The sequence below is a fragment of the Hypomesus nipponensis genome, chromosome 3, assembly GCF_054491055.1.
Source record: "Hypomesus nipponensis isolate SF chromosome 3, ASM5449105v1, whole genome shotgun sequence".
In the NCBI taxonomy this organism is placed as follows: domain Eukaryota; kingdom Metazoa; phylum Chordata; class Actinopteri; order Osmeriformes; family Osmeridae; genus Hypomesus; species Hypomesus nipponensis.
The window spans coordinates 14338287-14354649 of record NC_140363.1 but is presented as its reverse complement, the minus strand read 5'-3'; the positions used below and the strand labels follow the sequence as shown (position 1 = coordinate 14354649).

Below are 16363 nucleotides of genomic sequence, written 5' to 3'. Positions count from 1 at the left end.
GAGAGAGAGAGACAGAGAGAGAGAGAGAGGGGGGGGGGGAGACATAGGCAGACAGAGAGAGAGAGAGAGAGAGAGAGAGAGGGGGGGGAGACATAGGCAGAGAGAGAGAGAGGGGGGGAGACATAGGTAGAGAGAGAGAGAGAGAGGCGGGGGGGAGAGAGAGAGAGAGAGAGGGAGACAGAGAGAGATAGGCAGAGAGAGAGAGAGAGACAGAGAGAGAGAGGGAGAGAGAGAGAGAGAGAGAGATAGATAGAGAGAGAGAGAGAGAGAGAGAGAGAGAGAGAGAGAAGGAGAGAGAGAGAGAGAGAGAGAGAGAGAGAGAGAGAGAGAGAGAGAGAGAGAGAGAGAGTTGTGAGTAAGAGGAGCTGCACATTCACACTCTGACAGGGAGAGAAGAAGAGAAGAAGCTGCGGCCAGTTTGTCTGCTGAGGAATCTTCAGCCCCTCTACCCTGACCATGTCGGACTGTGAGGGGATGCCCATGGGTAAGTGTGTTTTGTGTGAGTGTGTGTGTGTGTCAGAGAGGGACTCTTTATGCATCCAATTATTTCCCAAGTCGTCTGGGACAGCTCAGCCTGCAAGTCTCCAGACTGAGAGAAGGGCTCCTTGTGGCCTTATATGGACACTTCGTTGTTTGAGAAACTTTGTTGTTTGAGAAACTAGACCTAGACATTTTTCATATTTAAATAGTTGTATGATATGTATGCGAATGTGTGTTCATGAGTGAAAGAAAGAGAGAGAGAGGAGTGGGGGGTGGCAGAGATACTAGTTGAAAGTACATATGCATGGCTGTGTGTGATTGAATTGATGTTGGATTTGGTTTCACTCTAGGAGGATATGGTTTCACTAACCGGAGATCAGCGACAACTTACAATCAGCTCTTCACTGTTACGAATGTTACATTGCTGTGTGTGTGTGTGTGTTTACTTGTGTAAGTATGTGCAGGGTTATTTCCCACCAGTGGAGCCAAGTCCAAAGAAGAGCTGAAACACCAACAATCAGATATAAATAGCTCCATTCCCTTCTCACTCAGTTGCAGGACTGTAGTGCAGAGTAGCCTGAGGCTGGGTCAGGCTCTCCCCTGACCATCTGTACTCAAGGAGGACCATCCAGTTAGCCCACAGTCAGCCTGTCTCCACACAGCCTCCAGTCTCTCATAGTCTACTCTCTGGTCTCTCCATATACCCCACAGTCTGCAGTCTCTCATAGTCTACTCTCTGGTCTCTCCATATACCCCACAGTCTGCAGTCTCTCATAGTCTACTCTCTGGTCTCTCCATATACCCCACAGTCTGCAGTCTCTCATAGTCTACTCTCTGGTCTCTCCATATACCCCACAGTCTGCAGTCTCTCATAGTCTACTCTCTGGTCTCTCCATATACCCCACAGTCTGCAGTCTCTCATAGTCTACTCTCTGGTCTCTCCATATACCCCACAGTCTGCAGTCTCTCATAGTCTACTCTCTGGTCTCTCCATATACCCCACAGTCTGCAGTCTCTCATAGTCTACTCTCTGGTCTCTCCATATACCCCACAGTCTGCAGTCTCTCATAGTCTACTCTCTGGTCTCTCCATATAGCCCAGTCTTTAGTTTCTCCACACAGCCCACACTGCATTCTGTTGTCTGCTATGCGTAGCTCATGGCATGGCAGAGGGGTCATAGTGTTGAGAATTTCTATTCTGAATCCCCATAGACACAAGTGACAGTGACAGGAGCTGTATTCTCTGCAGGCCACAGACAAACAGACCGACAGACCGACAGACCGGCAGGGCAATTTTCTAAATAGTTGTTTTATAAAGAGAATAAATCGATTTTTAAACAGTGTAAAAGATCGATATGATATATATTTTTTACAAATCCCAAGAGGATCGTTTATGTGTCAACATGGAGATCCCAACTGTTTGGTCTCAAACATGTGCAACCACTCCAGACCACCAGATGTCAGCATTGATCTATGTTCATCTAACTCAGCCCCATCCCCTATTGAGGGAGGTGGCTTATGTGTGGCCTCATTGTCGGAATGTGAGAGGTTAAAGATGTGCATCTCCAAAGTCTAAGTCGAGCTGACATCAGAATGAGGCCACAGGGCAGGTCATGAGGAAGAGGTGGAGGAGGCAGAGGAGAGGGAGTTGTGGGAAAAGGGCGGTCAAGTTTCTGTAGAAAGAATGGAGGGCAAGAAAGAAGAGGAGGGAGATTAAGGGAAGAAAAGAAGAAGGGTAGGAGAAGGTGGACTGTTGGTTGTCAGGAGAGGGAGAGGGTTGCATCCAGAGTGAAGGGATGAGGACGGGAGGAAGATTAAGATTTGAAACAGGAGGAGGAGGGTGGGTGAGATAGAAATGGAGTTCAGCTCGATGGTGATCTGTCAGCTGTAACTAAGATGTATGATGTGTTTGATAAGAGCTGGCAGTCCTGACAATGTCACAGATAGACATTTGTAAAGCCATGCACACACACACACACACACCCACACACACACATAATAATAATAATACAGCCGAGCCCAATACTAAGAGGGTAAAAATGTGGCGTCACTCAGAACAGAATATTGACCACATGACGGCTGCATGATTGGAGCTGTCATGCCCTCCATGGTGGATATGGAGGTGCCATGAGGACTGAGTCACCGTGACTCTACAGATCAGCCAGACTGCGATTTGCATGTTGGGGGATGTGAAGTGTGTTGTATAAGACATGTATGTGTGTATGATCACGTGTGTGCACGCGTTTGAAATATGTAGGTAACGCGCGCCTGTGTGTGTGTGCAACCGTGTAGATAATACGAAATGTAGTGTGTGAAGTTCAGTGGAGCAGTCAGTTGTGATTAATGTGGTTGTGGGTTGGAAGACTGGGAAACATGGCAGCTTGTTCTGCTTCAGGAAGCCCAGGCACTCTCATGCCTACATCAGCACACACTGTGATGGATTCTACTCATTATACACCGTATGTAGAACATCCACTCTTCAGAACCTCCTTCCAGGTGAATAGATTGTGTGCTGGTCAGGTGTACTGTAGGTGGGGGCTAGGTAGGGAGACTGATTGTCGAATAGTATCTAAACTCTCCTCATCCACGTGAGAGAGTGTGTGTTTGAGCATGTGTGTGAGCTTGCATATGTTCAACTCCCAGCTGCAGCTCAGGTTGGCTTAGGAGAGCTAATCCACACCCAGGTGACCTCATCAGGACCAGGGATGAAGGGGTACATCCACAGGCTTGTTTCAGGAGCCTTTCATGAGCAGTATTCCAGGTCTGAGCGTGGAGATCTGGTCTGCTGCCACAGTAGGTGATGTAAACCCAAGCAGCTCTGAGTTTCTGTCTGTGAACTCAAGTTCAAGAAGAGAAGCAGCCCAATGCTTCTGCTGGCTGGTAATGAGCCTATTTGTCGTGCTGCCACCACAGGATTACAGCTATTCTTATCTCTCTCTCTCTCTCTCTCTCTCTCTCTCTCTCTCTCTCTCTCTCTCTCTCTCTCTCTCTCTCTCTCTCTCTCTCTCTCTCTCTCTCTCTCTCTCTCTCTCTCTCTCTCTCTCTCTCTGTCTTTCTCTCTCTCTCTCTCTCTCTCTCTCTCTCTCTCTCTCTCTCTCTCTCTCTCTCTCTCAGACCTGACAAGTGTTTGATGGTTGTGTAATAAGAGCAATGAATGTTTCTGTAACTCTGATTCACTTAACCTTGAATTATTATGAAAGAACAATGTACTAGCTGTACCTCAATGTGTTTTATGACACGCACACACACACACACTAAGCCTGGCGGTGGTTTCATTCCCACGTAATGCTATTACAGACCATGACGGGAGACCCAACCAAAACACGGAGGGTGACCCAGATTCATAAAGCAGAGAAAACCTGCTGTGGTTCTACCATGAGCTGTGACTCAAACTATCAAACATTAGCGTACAGACCTACCATAGTTAGACTGCCAGGCAGCAGCATACAGACCTACCATAGTCAGACTGCCAAACAATAATGTTCAGATCTACCATACTTAGACCAGCAGGCAGTAAAAGAGGAACGACTGTTTATAGCTGTCAAGAATGCCTTGGTGATTTCATTGTCTACCAAGGTTTTGATAGGTTTCCTCCTGACAGACTTACAAATGTTCTGTTTGAGTTGTGGACCATAGCCAGTAACTGCTTGAATCATACGGAAGCCCAGACAACCCAGAACAACAGCCCCGGTCCAGCCAAGCCAATGTCAGATCATAGAGGATTAGATCCAGTTAGACAGCGAGGTCTCTCTACTTTGAATTGAGTTCAGGCCTCAGATGGGGTCTATTTCCGCCAGGCTGGACAGTGGTGCGTGGGGACTGGAGTGTGAGGAGGGCCAGAGGGATATCCTTAGACCAGCATGGACCCACCCTCTGTGTCAGGTTCCCCTCTGATGTGTGAGTGTGTGTGTGAGTGTGTGTGTGTGTGTGAGTGTGTGTGTGTGTGTGAGTGTGTGTGTCTGTGTGAGTGTGTGTGTGTGTGTCTGTGTGAGTGTGTGTGTGTGTGTGTGTGCTGGACCGCAGCCAGGGGTGACAGAGAACAATAGGGAGACTAATGGGGTTTTGGGGGGAGAGGGGAGGGTGGGAGGGGGGAGGGGGGAGGGGGGAGGGGGAGAGGGGAGGGTGGGAGGGGGGAGGGGGGAGGGGGAGAGGGGTGAAGGGAGAGGGGAGAAGGGAGAGGGGAGAGGGGAGAGGGGAGAGGGGAGAGGGGAGAGGGGAGAGGGGAGAGGGGAGAGGGGAGAGGGGAGAGGGGAGAGGGGAGAGGGGAGAGGGGAGAGGGGAGAGGGGAGAGGGAGTCGGGGGGGGGGTGGGGGGGAGTAGAGGGAGGGGTTAAAGTCCTCCCAGCTGCCACCCGTCGAGGGCTAGATGACGAGGGGTAGTAGGACACACATGCAAATATATACCCATGGACACACACACACACTCTCCCTCCCTTCCTCCTCTTCTTCTCCAGCCCAATCTAGATCACCAATCTGCCTCCACAGAGGACTAAGTTTACAATAGCCTCTAATCTGAGCCGAGATAGACAATCCACTGTTATGACTGCTATGCATGCACCCAGAGAAACAGTCAATAACACCTCTGATGTTTAACTCTAACATTCCTGTTCAGAACCGAAACATTTATTTTCACAGCCAATACGTTGCGGGAACAACAACACGTCGGTGCACATTTTGATCATATTTGCAATAGTTAGGCTACATAACTGGAAGGATAAGACCTGAGATGGGTTTTAAATAGCTCATCGCTGTCTCTCTGCCCCGCATTCTGTCTGAGAGAGAGAAAGGGAGGGAGGGAGGGAGGAAAAGAGAGAACGAGAACTCCACCAATCTTTAGTCACCTATTAGGAGGATGCTCAGACACACTGACTGACAGACAACACCGGCCTTGATGAATGACAAAGCGCATGAATGAATGAATGAATGAACAAATGAATGAATGAATGAGGACCCTACTACAGATTAGGCAGGCAATGTCTTCATGTTTACAGACATAGGAGGATCTCTCCTCCTTCTGTGTTGGAACCGGCATCATTAGAGCTCGTCTTTGTCTGGGGCTCTCAGTACATTTCCTTTTGTCAGAGGGTAGCAAGGGAGCAGACAGACGAGTGTGTGGATGTGAAGAACAGAGATGTGTGTGTGTGTGTGTGTGTGTTGGGGGGATAGTGTGTATGGCCCATGTTGTATGCATTTTATTTTTCCGTGCCAGCCACAGTCATGAATAATGTATGCATGTTCTCCCCTCTGACGTCGGCCCCAGACCCACAGACACATTTAGAGATCCACACCCCTTTATCTCTCTCCATCCCATCCCACTCCCTCCCTCACTTTCTCTTACTCTCTCTCCCCGTCCCTCCCCCAACTTCATGCTCAGCACTCTCCCTCTCTCTGTCTTTCTTCCTTCCTCCATCCCCTCCCCCTCGTTCCATATGAACATCCCTCTTCCTCCCTCCTCTTTCTCTCTTTTTCTTTACCACCCTCCTCCTTCCCTCCCCTCGATTTTTTCTTTCTCTCTTGCAATGTTGCCCCTCCATCCCTCTCTCAGTCTCTCCCTCCCTCAGGTTGTAGCAGTGTGCTGTAGGACAGATAAGACAGAGAATAATTATGTTGAGTTTCAGCACCTCTGCTTCCCCTGCTTCCAGCCCTAATGTGGAGCTGTGTATACATACACCCCGACCTTCTCTCTTTCTCTCCCCCCCCCCTGCTATCTCTCTATTCCCCCATTCCTTCTCTCTGTCTTTCTAATATGTTAGCCTTCTCCCTTTCAGCTTGAACAAGTTCCGCTATCTTCTTTCCATAGTCTTTCATCTTTCCATTTTCGTTGACATTTATAAAACATTTTGTAACCAGTCTGAGCCTCCCCTGCCTCTTGTTTTCCTCTCTCAAACTCTCTCTCTTTTCTGGGCGATCTGAGTGCCTTGTTTTTATCCCCTCTTCCCACTCCTCCTCCTCTCCTCTCTTGGCAGGCGAGGGAAATGGGGAGGATCTGTGTATAGAAACAAGCCCCACCCCCTAATCTCTCATTGGTCCAGAAGTAGTGACAGGGAGGGGCTGGGGTATGCTAGGCTGTCCTAGGCATTATCCAAACACTCACATGCATACACCCTCACCGCCGCCACACACACACACACACACGTAGAAAAACACACAGACTCTCTGTGACGGAGCTGCTCTTCACACTCAAGCCTGTAAAGCTGTTTTGCTGGGGGAGATCAGGGCGGTTTAACGCTGCACAGCTGCCACTGAGCACATAGACGAGCCACAGAGAGGACAGACAGAGGAAGAGAGGGATCAAAAAGGAGGAGAAAGAAGGAGGAGGAGGAGGAATACCGTCCACAGAACTTCTCCCAGCGCCCCTCATCCCAATTCTTTCTTTCTTTTGTGCTTTTTTTTTCTTTTTGTCAGTTCATTCCACCGGACTTGAGGCTCATTTAAACAGGAGAGGGGGGGCCCCGGGTTCACATGACGGAATGGGAGTGCGTGGGTTGTCATGGTAACTGACACCGTGGGTCTGACCCGCGAACGGGGGAGCGCCTCTTCCGTGTAGCGAGAAACGAAAGTAACGGGGGAGCCACGGGAGCGAGAGAAAGAGGGAGAGAAGGAAAGGAGGAGCAAAGGAGTGGAGGGGAGAAGCGTGGCGGAGTGGAGAGCGAGGATGGAGGACGGCTTCTCCAGCTACAGCAGCCTCTATGATACCTCCTCGCTGCTGCAGTTCTGTAACGGTAAACTCCTCTTCATCTTCATCATCGTCATCGGCATCATCATCCTCACACAGTGTATGTGGGCTTGACATGTCATCGTAGCTGTCTGGTTAAACTTTGAATCAAGTAGTTGTAGCTGCTTCTTGGGATTAGTGTGTGTGTATGTTGCTCTAGAATAAGTGAATTTTGTGTCTGACTCAGAGGATTGAGCTAATGCAGCTCAAAGGTCTCAGGGAGAAAATCACATTCCATCTGAACAGTTCAACGGATTCAGTATAGTTCATAACATTTAGCTTCAGTACAGGATGGTATAGAGTTAACTCTGCCCCCAGCTATCTGTAAAGGTGGATCACATTCAGCTGGTTGAGCCGGGCTATATTTGTGTATTTGTCTCTCTCAGGAGATGAGGGATAACATCAGTGTAGGATGGTGGTAGGGTAAATGATGGTGGAGGAGTAAAGGAGGGTGCTTAAAAGTGTGTGAGTGTTCCTCAGAGCATGCAGAGAAGACGTGACAGAGCAGAATCTGGGTCAGAACGTGTCAGCGCTGTAGGGAGAGGCTCCAGCCAGCAGGACGGATGACAAACACACAGAGATGCAGGATAAACACTCTGCACTGCTGGGCTCGGCTTTAGAATGGAGTCCAGCTTTAATGTTTATATGGTTTTGTCCTTGTGTGTGTGTGTGTGTGTGTGTGTGAGAGAGAGGTGTGTGTGTTTCCTGTAAAACATGTTTTTGTGGAACATCCTGATGGTTATCAGCTAAAGGGAGGCCTGAAGACTGGAGAGACAGGCTGGGATCCTGGAGAGACTAGAGAGAGAGAGAGAGAGAGAGAGACTAGAGAGAGAGAGAGAGAGAGAGAGGGGGGAGAGAGAGAGAGAGAGAGAGAGAGAGGGGGAGAGAGAGACAGAAAGAAATAGAGAGAGAGGGAGAGAGACGAGAGAGAGAGAGAGAGAGAGGGGGGGGAGAGAGAGAGAGAGAGAGAGGGGGGGGGGGAGAGAGAGACAGAAAGAAATAGAGAGAGAGGGAGAGAGACGAGAGAGAGAGAGAGAGAGAGAGAGAGAGAGAGAGAGAGAGAGAGAGAGAGAGAGAGAGAGAGAGAGAGAGAGAGAGAGAGAGAGAGAGAGAGAGAGAGAGAGAGAGAGAGAGAGAGAGAGAGGGAGAGAGAGAGAGAGAGAGAGTGACTAAAGAAAGAGTGAGAGGAATAGGGAAGAGAAGAAGAGAGGGACAGGGAGTGGGAGAAAGCAAGATACGAGAAAGGGATGGATGACGAATCACTGTCCAACTCTATCAATCAACATCTCATATCAGCAGCCCCTGATGTTTGCCAGGATAGGGGGACAGCATCCTGATCCCCCCCCCAGCTCCTCTCACACCACTGGCAGCACTACAGAAAACACAGTTATACTATTAACATATTATTATTAGTAGTACTATAATATTAACATGAATATGAGATCCACACTGGTTATCTGTGTCTGTCCTGAGAGGTCAACAGATGTTCAGTTAAAATGAGTCCGGTGACTTGGTAGCATGATGGAGGGCTAGCCAAGTACTTAACATGCATGGCTTACTGACTGCTGCAGCCGGTCTGCTGTCAAGTTAGGTAAGGTAAAGGTGAGGTTCGGTGAGGCTTGGTAAAGTTAGCTGAGCTTAGGTAAACTTGACCAGACCCTCTGTCTCCTTCGCTTCTCTGTAGCCGTGGTGCTTTGAGGGCGGTGAGGGACCTGGAGTCAAGGTCGTACATCTTTAGTGGCTCCAGTATCTGATTCAGGAAGTGTCACTTGCTGTTAAAGCTGCTCAATCAAATAGCTGAATGTCTCTGATGGTAAGGGTTGAGGGCTGTGTGGAGGCTGGAGAGCCAAGGTGGGGCTTGTAAATCAGTCTGGTAATGTTACTCCAGGCTGACCTGGGATGATGTAAGAGTTGTTGATGTTTCCTCCAACAAGGCAGCCGGTGAAACAAGACAAACTAGACTGGAACTGTCCTGTTGCCTGGGACTCTCCATTTCTTTCTCTCTGACACACATTCACACACACACACACACACACACACACACGCACGCACACACACACACACACACACACACACACACACACACACACACACACACACACACACACACACACACACACACACACGCACGCACACACACACACACAACACAGACAGATTGGTTTAAATGAAGGGGCATGCACAGAGTAGGCTGATTGTTCCGATAGAGTTGCTAACTGGGTGAGGGTTAGTTAGTGTTCTGACTGTGGGCCACTATGACATCATCAGCCCGCTGCCACGGCTGCACGCGCCCAGATGAGCGGAACACTCCTGCAGGCTGAGATGATGTCATGCGTTTCAGAAGGCTGTGTGTGTATGTGTGTGTGTTTGTATGTGTGTGTGTGTGTGTATAGTCAGCCAGGCAAACTAATGGAGAAAGAGTGGGTCAGCTGCAGTACTAGCCCTGGCCTGTCCCTCAGGAGACAAGCTATTAGACCTCACTGATAACATCACTATGGGAAAGGAAGCTCTTTCCAGCTGAATTGGTTTAACTGTGTTTTAACATCCCAGGACCTCTTCAGAGATCCTCCTAATGAAGACTGATTATTGAGGCATATTTGGCTACGCCTAAGATGATGTCATCCTGATGGTGTCAGTTATAGCTTTTTACTAAGAGGAAAATAGCCAATATAGGAATCTGTATCGTTTTAACACATAGCCCATTGATCATTTACCAGCAGATTTAGACCGTTAATGTTGTTATCCATCAATAGACACATTAGGTTTACAGAGCAGTATTACAGGCCTGCAGAACAGTGCAGCGTACCAAGACCGCTGACTCAGTGTTGGGGATCTCAGTAGTACTCTGACTGAAAGAGGAGCAGCCCCTTTCAGCCTGATAGCCCCTGGCAGACGCCCGCCAGTTAACCTGACACGTTACAGAGGTGCCCCTGGATTGAACCAGACAGTCTGCTCATCCGCCCTCCCCACAGCCCTGCCCTCTGATGGGGCTGGTGGCACCAGGCTCTCCCCTGTGCCTTCTCATCCCCCAGCCACCGCCGCCACTACCGCCACCGCCACCGCCACCACTGCCTCCGAAACCCTAGCCCACACCTCTAACACCCTCCGCCTCCCTCTCCCCTCCTCCCTCCTCCCTCCCACCTGACCAACCCTTGTTGCTTTGTTAACTTCAACTCTCACTGCACCCCCCCCCCCACCCCCCCGGTATCCCGTGCCAGGAAAAGGGGGGAGAGTTGTGGGTTTTGTCCGTGTTAGGATGCCGGGGAGGGGAGCGCCTCTCCCTCCCCCACGGCGGTTTCTAAAGCCTTATTAATGAAGGCACATGCAGAGGGATTAGGATTAAAGCCCTGCTCACGTTACCCACTCAAAACAAACTAACACAGGAGGGAGGGGGGTGGGAATGGAGGGGGCTAGTGTGCCTTCCTGTGTGTGCGCACTGGGCAGGCCCGTGTCTGGGCCCGGCTTCTGCTGTGGGTGCCGTGTGACCCGGCGTGCTCTCTGGCGTCTGAGCCGTCACGTTGCTGCACCGCTCTCTGGGCCGGGCGAGCTGGGGGCAACAGGAAATGGAGCCCCAGACCACTGCGTTCCCAGCAAGCTTCCCTCATTACTCCGGCTAGCCGTAGCTAATAAAACCCACATTGATGCCGACCTGCTTGACAGCAGTAGAAGATCGTTTCCCCCCCGTGCCCCACTCTTCCTCCTCTCCTCCACATCTTTTCCCCTCTTCTCCGTTGCGCTCCTCCTCTCCTCTAACCCACCCCCCTCCCTGCCCCCAGCTGTTCCAGTAACAGTAATTGTTGTGTGTTTGTGCATGCTTACTGTGTGTCTCTGTGTGTGTGTGTGTCACCCATCGATCTGGTGTGATAACTCATCTGACACTGCTGATTCATTTAGAAGATCTCATTGATTTCCTTTTGGTTGTGTTTGACTGTGAGCACGACCCCTCCCTGTATCTTTCTCTCTCTCATTCTCATTCTCTCGTTGTATCATTCATTCGGACACAGACAGGCAGACACAGGCAGACACAAGCAGACACAGGCAGACACAGACAGGCAAACAGGCAGACAGGCAGACAGGCAGACAGACACAGACGGACAGACGGACAGACGGACAGACGGACAGACGGACAGACGGACAGACGGACAGACGGACAGACGGACAGACGGACAGACGGACAGACAGACAGACAGATAGGCGGACGGACAGACGGACTCGGCCTCGGACACAGACAGACAGCCTCGGACGAATAGGCAGACGTACGGTGCGTAGCCACGGTGGCTGTTATGCTTCCCTGTCATGGTGTCCTTCCTTATCCTCTCTGCTCTTGTGCTGCTTCGCTGATAAGTCCTCCTCATCATTCCTGTTCTCTCGTTCCATTGTGGTGAACACAGTCTGACAGCCTTCAACCCTCCTGGGGACTTCAAGACTTTCTGTGTGTGTGTGTCTGTGTGTGTTTGTGTGTCTTTGTGTGTCTGTGTGTGTTTGTGTGTCTGTGTGTGTGTGTGTTTGTGTGTCTGTGTGTGTGTTTGTGTATATGTGTGTGTGTTTGTGTATATGTGTACTGTGATGTCCACAGCTATAAGGCTTCACCATCAGAGAGTGTCCTTGTGAATGCTCTTATGTAATTACTTTGGTTCAGTCAGATGAGTTTCCAGCCTTGCACACTACGAAATTATTGAGCATGTATCAGCTGTAGCTAGTTACATAATCTAACGGGGTTATTCCATCACTGTGTGCAACAACTTTGACACAGATGCACTGTTTGGAACTATGCTGGTGTCACAGCTTGGCAACAAGGCTGAAGTTTTTTATTCCACTGGTGACAGAGACGCTTTGCTGTGGTTAGCAATGACTTAGTAAATATTGACCCTTTCGCTACACATTGATTCTGAATCCAAATTGCGATGTTTTCGACCATAAAGGTGATGTGTTTGTACCTAGACAGTCATTCAAGTGGACTGATGGGTTGAGGTCTGTCATTGCGTGTTCCATATTACATTATTTAGCAGCAGCTATGAACTGGAAGGAAGTGTGTTCCTCTTTCTCGTCTCTCTCTCTCTCTCTCTCTCTCTCTCTCTCTCTCTCTCTCTGTCTCTCTCTCTTCTCTCTCGACTGGCACAGATTCAGCCTCATCACATGACCCACAAACACAGTCAGCCATGCAGAGCCCCGGAAGTCCTGAGCTAAATATATCTGAATATATGTCTGAAATACATAGCAAATACTTGTTTGGAGACAAATGTGTGTTTGTGTGTGTGTGTATGAATGTATTTGTGTGTGTGTTAGCCTTTAGGGTGTGTGTGACAGTGTGTGAGGTAGAGATAGGAAGGTCAAGCGAAACAAGCAGGGAGGAATTCAGCTGCATGGATCCTTGAACAGGCTTGTGTGTGTGTGTGCTGGAGCTGTGAGGTTCACTAGGGTAAGAGGAAAGGGTCATAAATCATGAAACTCAGCTGGGTTGTGAAGAGTCTGTTGTTGTTATGGAGTTAACCTTGAGGAAGAATTCTGAATTCCTCAAGAGGCCTCTGAATATCAGAGCATTAATTCTCCGAAGTAGAGAACCAGATCCCTTTTAATGAGAACAAGAGACACAGAGCTGACAGGATGAATCAAATGCAGTGTTTGAAATTCAAACATGCGAATGCCTTAAGGGTGACCAGTTAGTGAATATCCACGTTTTAAGCCAATTTTTTTTACAATTAATTTAACCGCATGACAAGGTGATCAGTGTGTGTAGTGATCTGTTCTCATAATGTTACTCTAACTCATTAATGTTTTAACATGTTCTCTTTCTTGGAGAAATGATTGTATAGATCTGACAGAAATAGATGGTTTTGTTAGATTGTCGATCAAAGGAGGGAAAGCAGGGGTTTCCGAGCGGGGAAGTAGAGCGCCCTGGTGGGATGTCATGAATTCTCTGGAGTCCTGGAGATCAGGCAGGCAGGAGCTTAATTGGGTGGTTTCAACTTCACCTCCTGGACTACAGCTGGAGGAGGAGGAGCGAATAGGATGACAGCCTGGCTAATCAGATGGAGGGAGAATGAGAGGGAATTCCCTCCAGGTGTTTGAGATAAAACTAACCTAAGTAAAGAAAGAGCTTCATCTCATTATGTGGCTCATATATTTATTTATTTATTTATTCATGTATGTATGTATTATTGACAAATATATTTATGTAGGATTTTCGTTGTCTATGTATTTATTGGCAGCAAAAGGAATGTCTAGAAGCATTGTTCTGGCATTGTTCTGTGAACAGGGTTAGTTTGATGCTGATGGGGTCATGAGAACATATTAACCCAGGTGCCGTTCCCATCGTTGCATCAGCAAAACACTGGCATTGCTACATCCGCACAAACAAACACTGTGAATAGGTTTGTAATGTTGTGTAAAATGTGAATGAAGAGAGATTTTGCACTGGAAAGGTGTTTATATAAGCAGCTCCATCTGAGATCATGTTGACTCAGGTTGACTTCGATGTACGCCCATGTTCAGCAAGAAACGGATATGAAATGATGAGAATGTCTGTTGAAGCTGGCAGTGGTGGTCCAGTTCTGCACAGCTGGATACACAGCTGTGTCCACGGTCACATGGCCTCAGCCGGTCCCCAGTATCTGCCTGCAACATTGGGACAGTCTGGTATTCATATCCAGGTCTACGAAGCTGTGTATCATGGAGGCTCACACAGACCAGTCTCTGTGAACAAAGCTGCAATCATCAGTTCAGTTTTTTCTTCTTCCTGTTTTCCAGATGTATGACATCTGATCTGGCCCGTGTGTACAGCTGGCCTCATCCACTCTGGGTTCAGAACAGAATTTCTGCTATTGTTCTGTGTATCACACTGAGCCGGGTCCCATGCTATGTAAATCACACTAACAACAACACCAGGACTGGCTGGAACAAGCGTCCCGCCCCTTTTTCCTTCAGGCCCGTTATTGGTAGACAAAGCCTGGTTCTGTTAGGAGAAAAGGTTACTATTGGTGGACAAAGGCTGGTATTGTGAGGAGAAAGGTTGCCATTGGTGGACAAAGCCTGGTATTGTGAGGGGAAAGGTCTGTGTGGCTTTGTGTCTAAGAAAAGGGACTGGAGCCAACATCTGTGAGTTACGGTTGCTGTGTTCTTTTCTTCTGAGGAGGCAAGGCAGTTTGTGTCCCTTGCCGCCCTGCACCACCAGGGTGGTGTTGGTGTGATGGTCTGCACGACCCGTTCCCCTCCCACACAGATAAGTGGTGAGTCAGCGGAAAGCTTCAGCCCCTGCTCAGCTGTTAGGGCGAGGCTCGTGGAGAGGGAGGGAATCAGCTCCCTGGGAGGGGATGGAGGGAGGAGGATGAAGAGGAGGGAGGGAGGGAAGGAGGGGATGGAGAGGAGAGAGAGGAGGGAGGGAGGGAGGGAGGGAGGGAGGGAGGGAGGGAGGGAGGGAGGGAGGGAGGGAGGGAGGGAGGGAGGGAGGGAGGGAGGGAGGGAGGGAGGGAGGGAGGGAGGGAGGGAGGGAGGGAGGGAGGGAGGGAGGGAGGGAGGGGGGAGGTTGATGTGGCCGCAGGCCTCATTGTCAGTGTGAGGAATAAGCTCTGGAGAGCTCTCGGCTGGACTGTCAGAGGGTGAGGCTCAGAGAGAGAGAGGGAGAAAGAGAGAGAGTGGGTGTGTGATTCTGTGTGGCTATAACTGGTTGACCCCTCACTGACCTCAGGAAGGATGAAACTGACAATGTCAGTTTTTTTAAATCTCATTGCTTCTCCTCTCCTCTCCTCTCCTCCTGTCTTCTCTTCTCTCTCTTTACCCACCACACACACCTCAGCTGTAGGGGTACGCCGAGGCAGAGTGAGTCAGCTAGACAGCGGCTCTGTGGAGTTAGAGAGCGTTTCATGTGTTATTCATGAGGTGGCAGGGAGGCACAAAGACATAAAGAGAGTCTCCTGTGCTTTGATCATGAAGCTGCCACATGCTGCATGCTTTCATCCCAGCCCTGCCACTGTCCTGCACCCGGAGAACAGAGGGGGAGGGTATGTGTGCATGTTTGTGAGTGTTGGTGAGCGTGTTTGTGTGTGTGAGTGTTCATTATACATATGTGTGGTAATGAGCTTGTAAAAGGGGGCAAAGGGTGTGTGGAGGGGTTAGGAGGAGAAAGCCTCATCTTCTTGTGTCTAGATAGGAATCTGACAAGACAGCCTTTTGTGATTGGCTGGCTGTCCGCTGAATCATGAGTCCATCTGGAGATTCGACAGGCCTTCTGGGAGAGACCTCCATCAGTGAAGATGAACAGAGAGACATGGAGGTGGAACAGGAGGCCGGGGAGATACCCTGTGGTGACAGGGTGAGGCAGGATATGATGACGGACGTGCTGTCAAAGAAGCACAAACACTTCCTGTTGACTTCCTGGAACTGAGGGGGCTGTTTGATAGGATTCCAGGAGTAACCACAGTAGAAGTATGCTTTGCAAAGCCTACACTCCTACACCTCGACTAGAATACGGGTGTCCATCTCTTTTGCTGTATCCAGGGGAGATGTCGGCCTTGTGATAGTGTTTTCAATTCTAGTGTTAGTGCTGTCTCTCGGTAGTCTGGTTGGAGAGCAGGGTTCCAGGCTCCATCCAGCAGCTTCTGTCTCAGACGTGTCAGGGCCTTTGTCTCCAGACAGCAGCTTCCTGTCTCCCTGACCTCCACGACCCCGGGCCAAGCAGCTTCTAAAGATCCAGAAGCTCCTCTTCACCTATAGTCTAACAGGAGTCCTAACTCGTATAGCGGTATCCTAACTCCGACCCATGGCCTCTAACGAAGTTCTTTGCTGAGCCTTGTGTGTGGCAGAAAGGTGGGGAGGATGAACGCCCCTCCCCCCTCGCCCCAACCCCCCGCCCCAGTAGAGCACTGGGCAGTAAGCCCCCCTCTGGTCTCCAGTGGAGCGTTGGTCTCTAGGGTACAGTAATGGCTGTAATCATTAACGGAGGATGCCAGATGAATATAAATCAGCGTGGAGGCCACGGGAACTCTCTAGGATTGTGTGTGTGTGAGTGTGTGTGTGTGAGAGAGAGAGAGAGATAGGAAGAGAGAAAGAGAGAGAGAATGGAGAGAGAGAGAGAGAGAGAGAGAGAGAGAGAGAGAGAGGGAGGGAGAGAGAGAGAGAGAGAGAGATAGAGAGAGAGAGAGAGAGAGAGAGAGAGAGAGAGAGAGAGAGAGAGA

At 49.6% G+C, this 16363-nt stretch overlaps 1 protein-coding gene across 4 annotated transcripts in view; it reads left to right on the top strand.

Annotated features, from left to right (window-relative positions):
• The first annotated feature begins 328 nt into the window (after positions 1-328).
• The window catches only part of eml1 (EMAP like 1), a 35454-nt gene continuing 19419 nt past the window's right edge, over positions 329-16363 (top strand). For 3 of the 4 annotated variants that reach the window (XM_084677804.1, XM_084677793.1, XM_084677786.1), the window contains exon 1: positions 6641-7200. In XM_084677804.1, coding sequence (XP_084533930.1) covers positions 7134-7200 — 67 coding nt within the window. In that variant the 5' untranslated portion in view covers positions 6641-7133. Of the gene's footprint in view, positions 485-6640; positions 7201-16363 lie in introns of those variants that run through there. The other variant, XM_084677813.1, reaches the window with a different exon arrangement.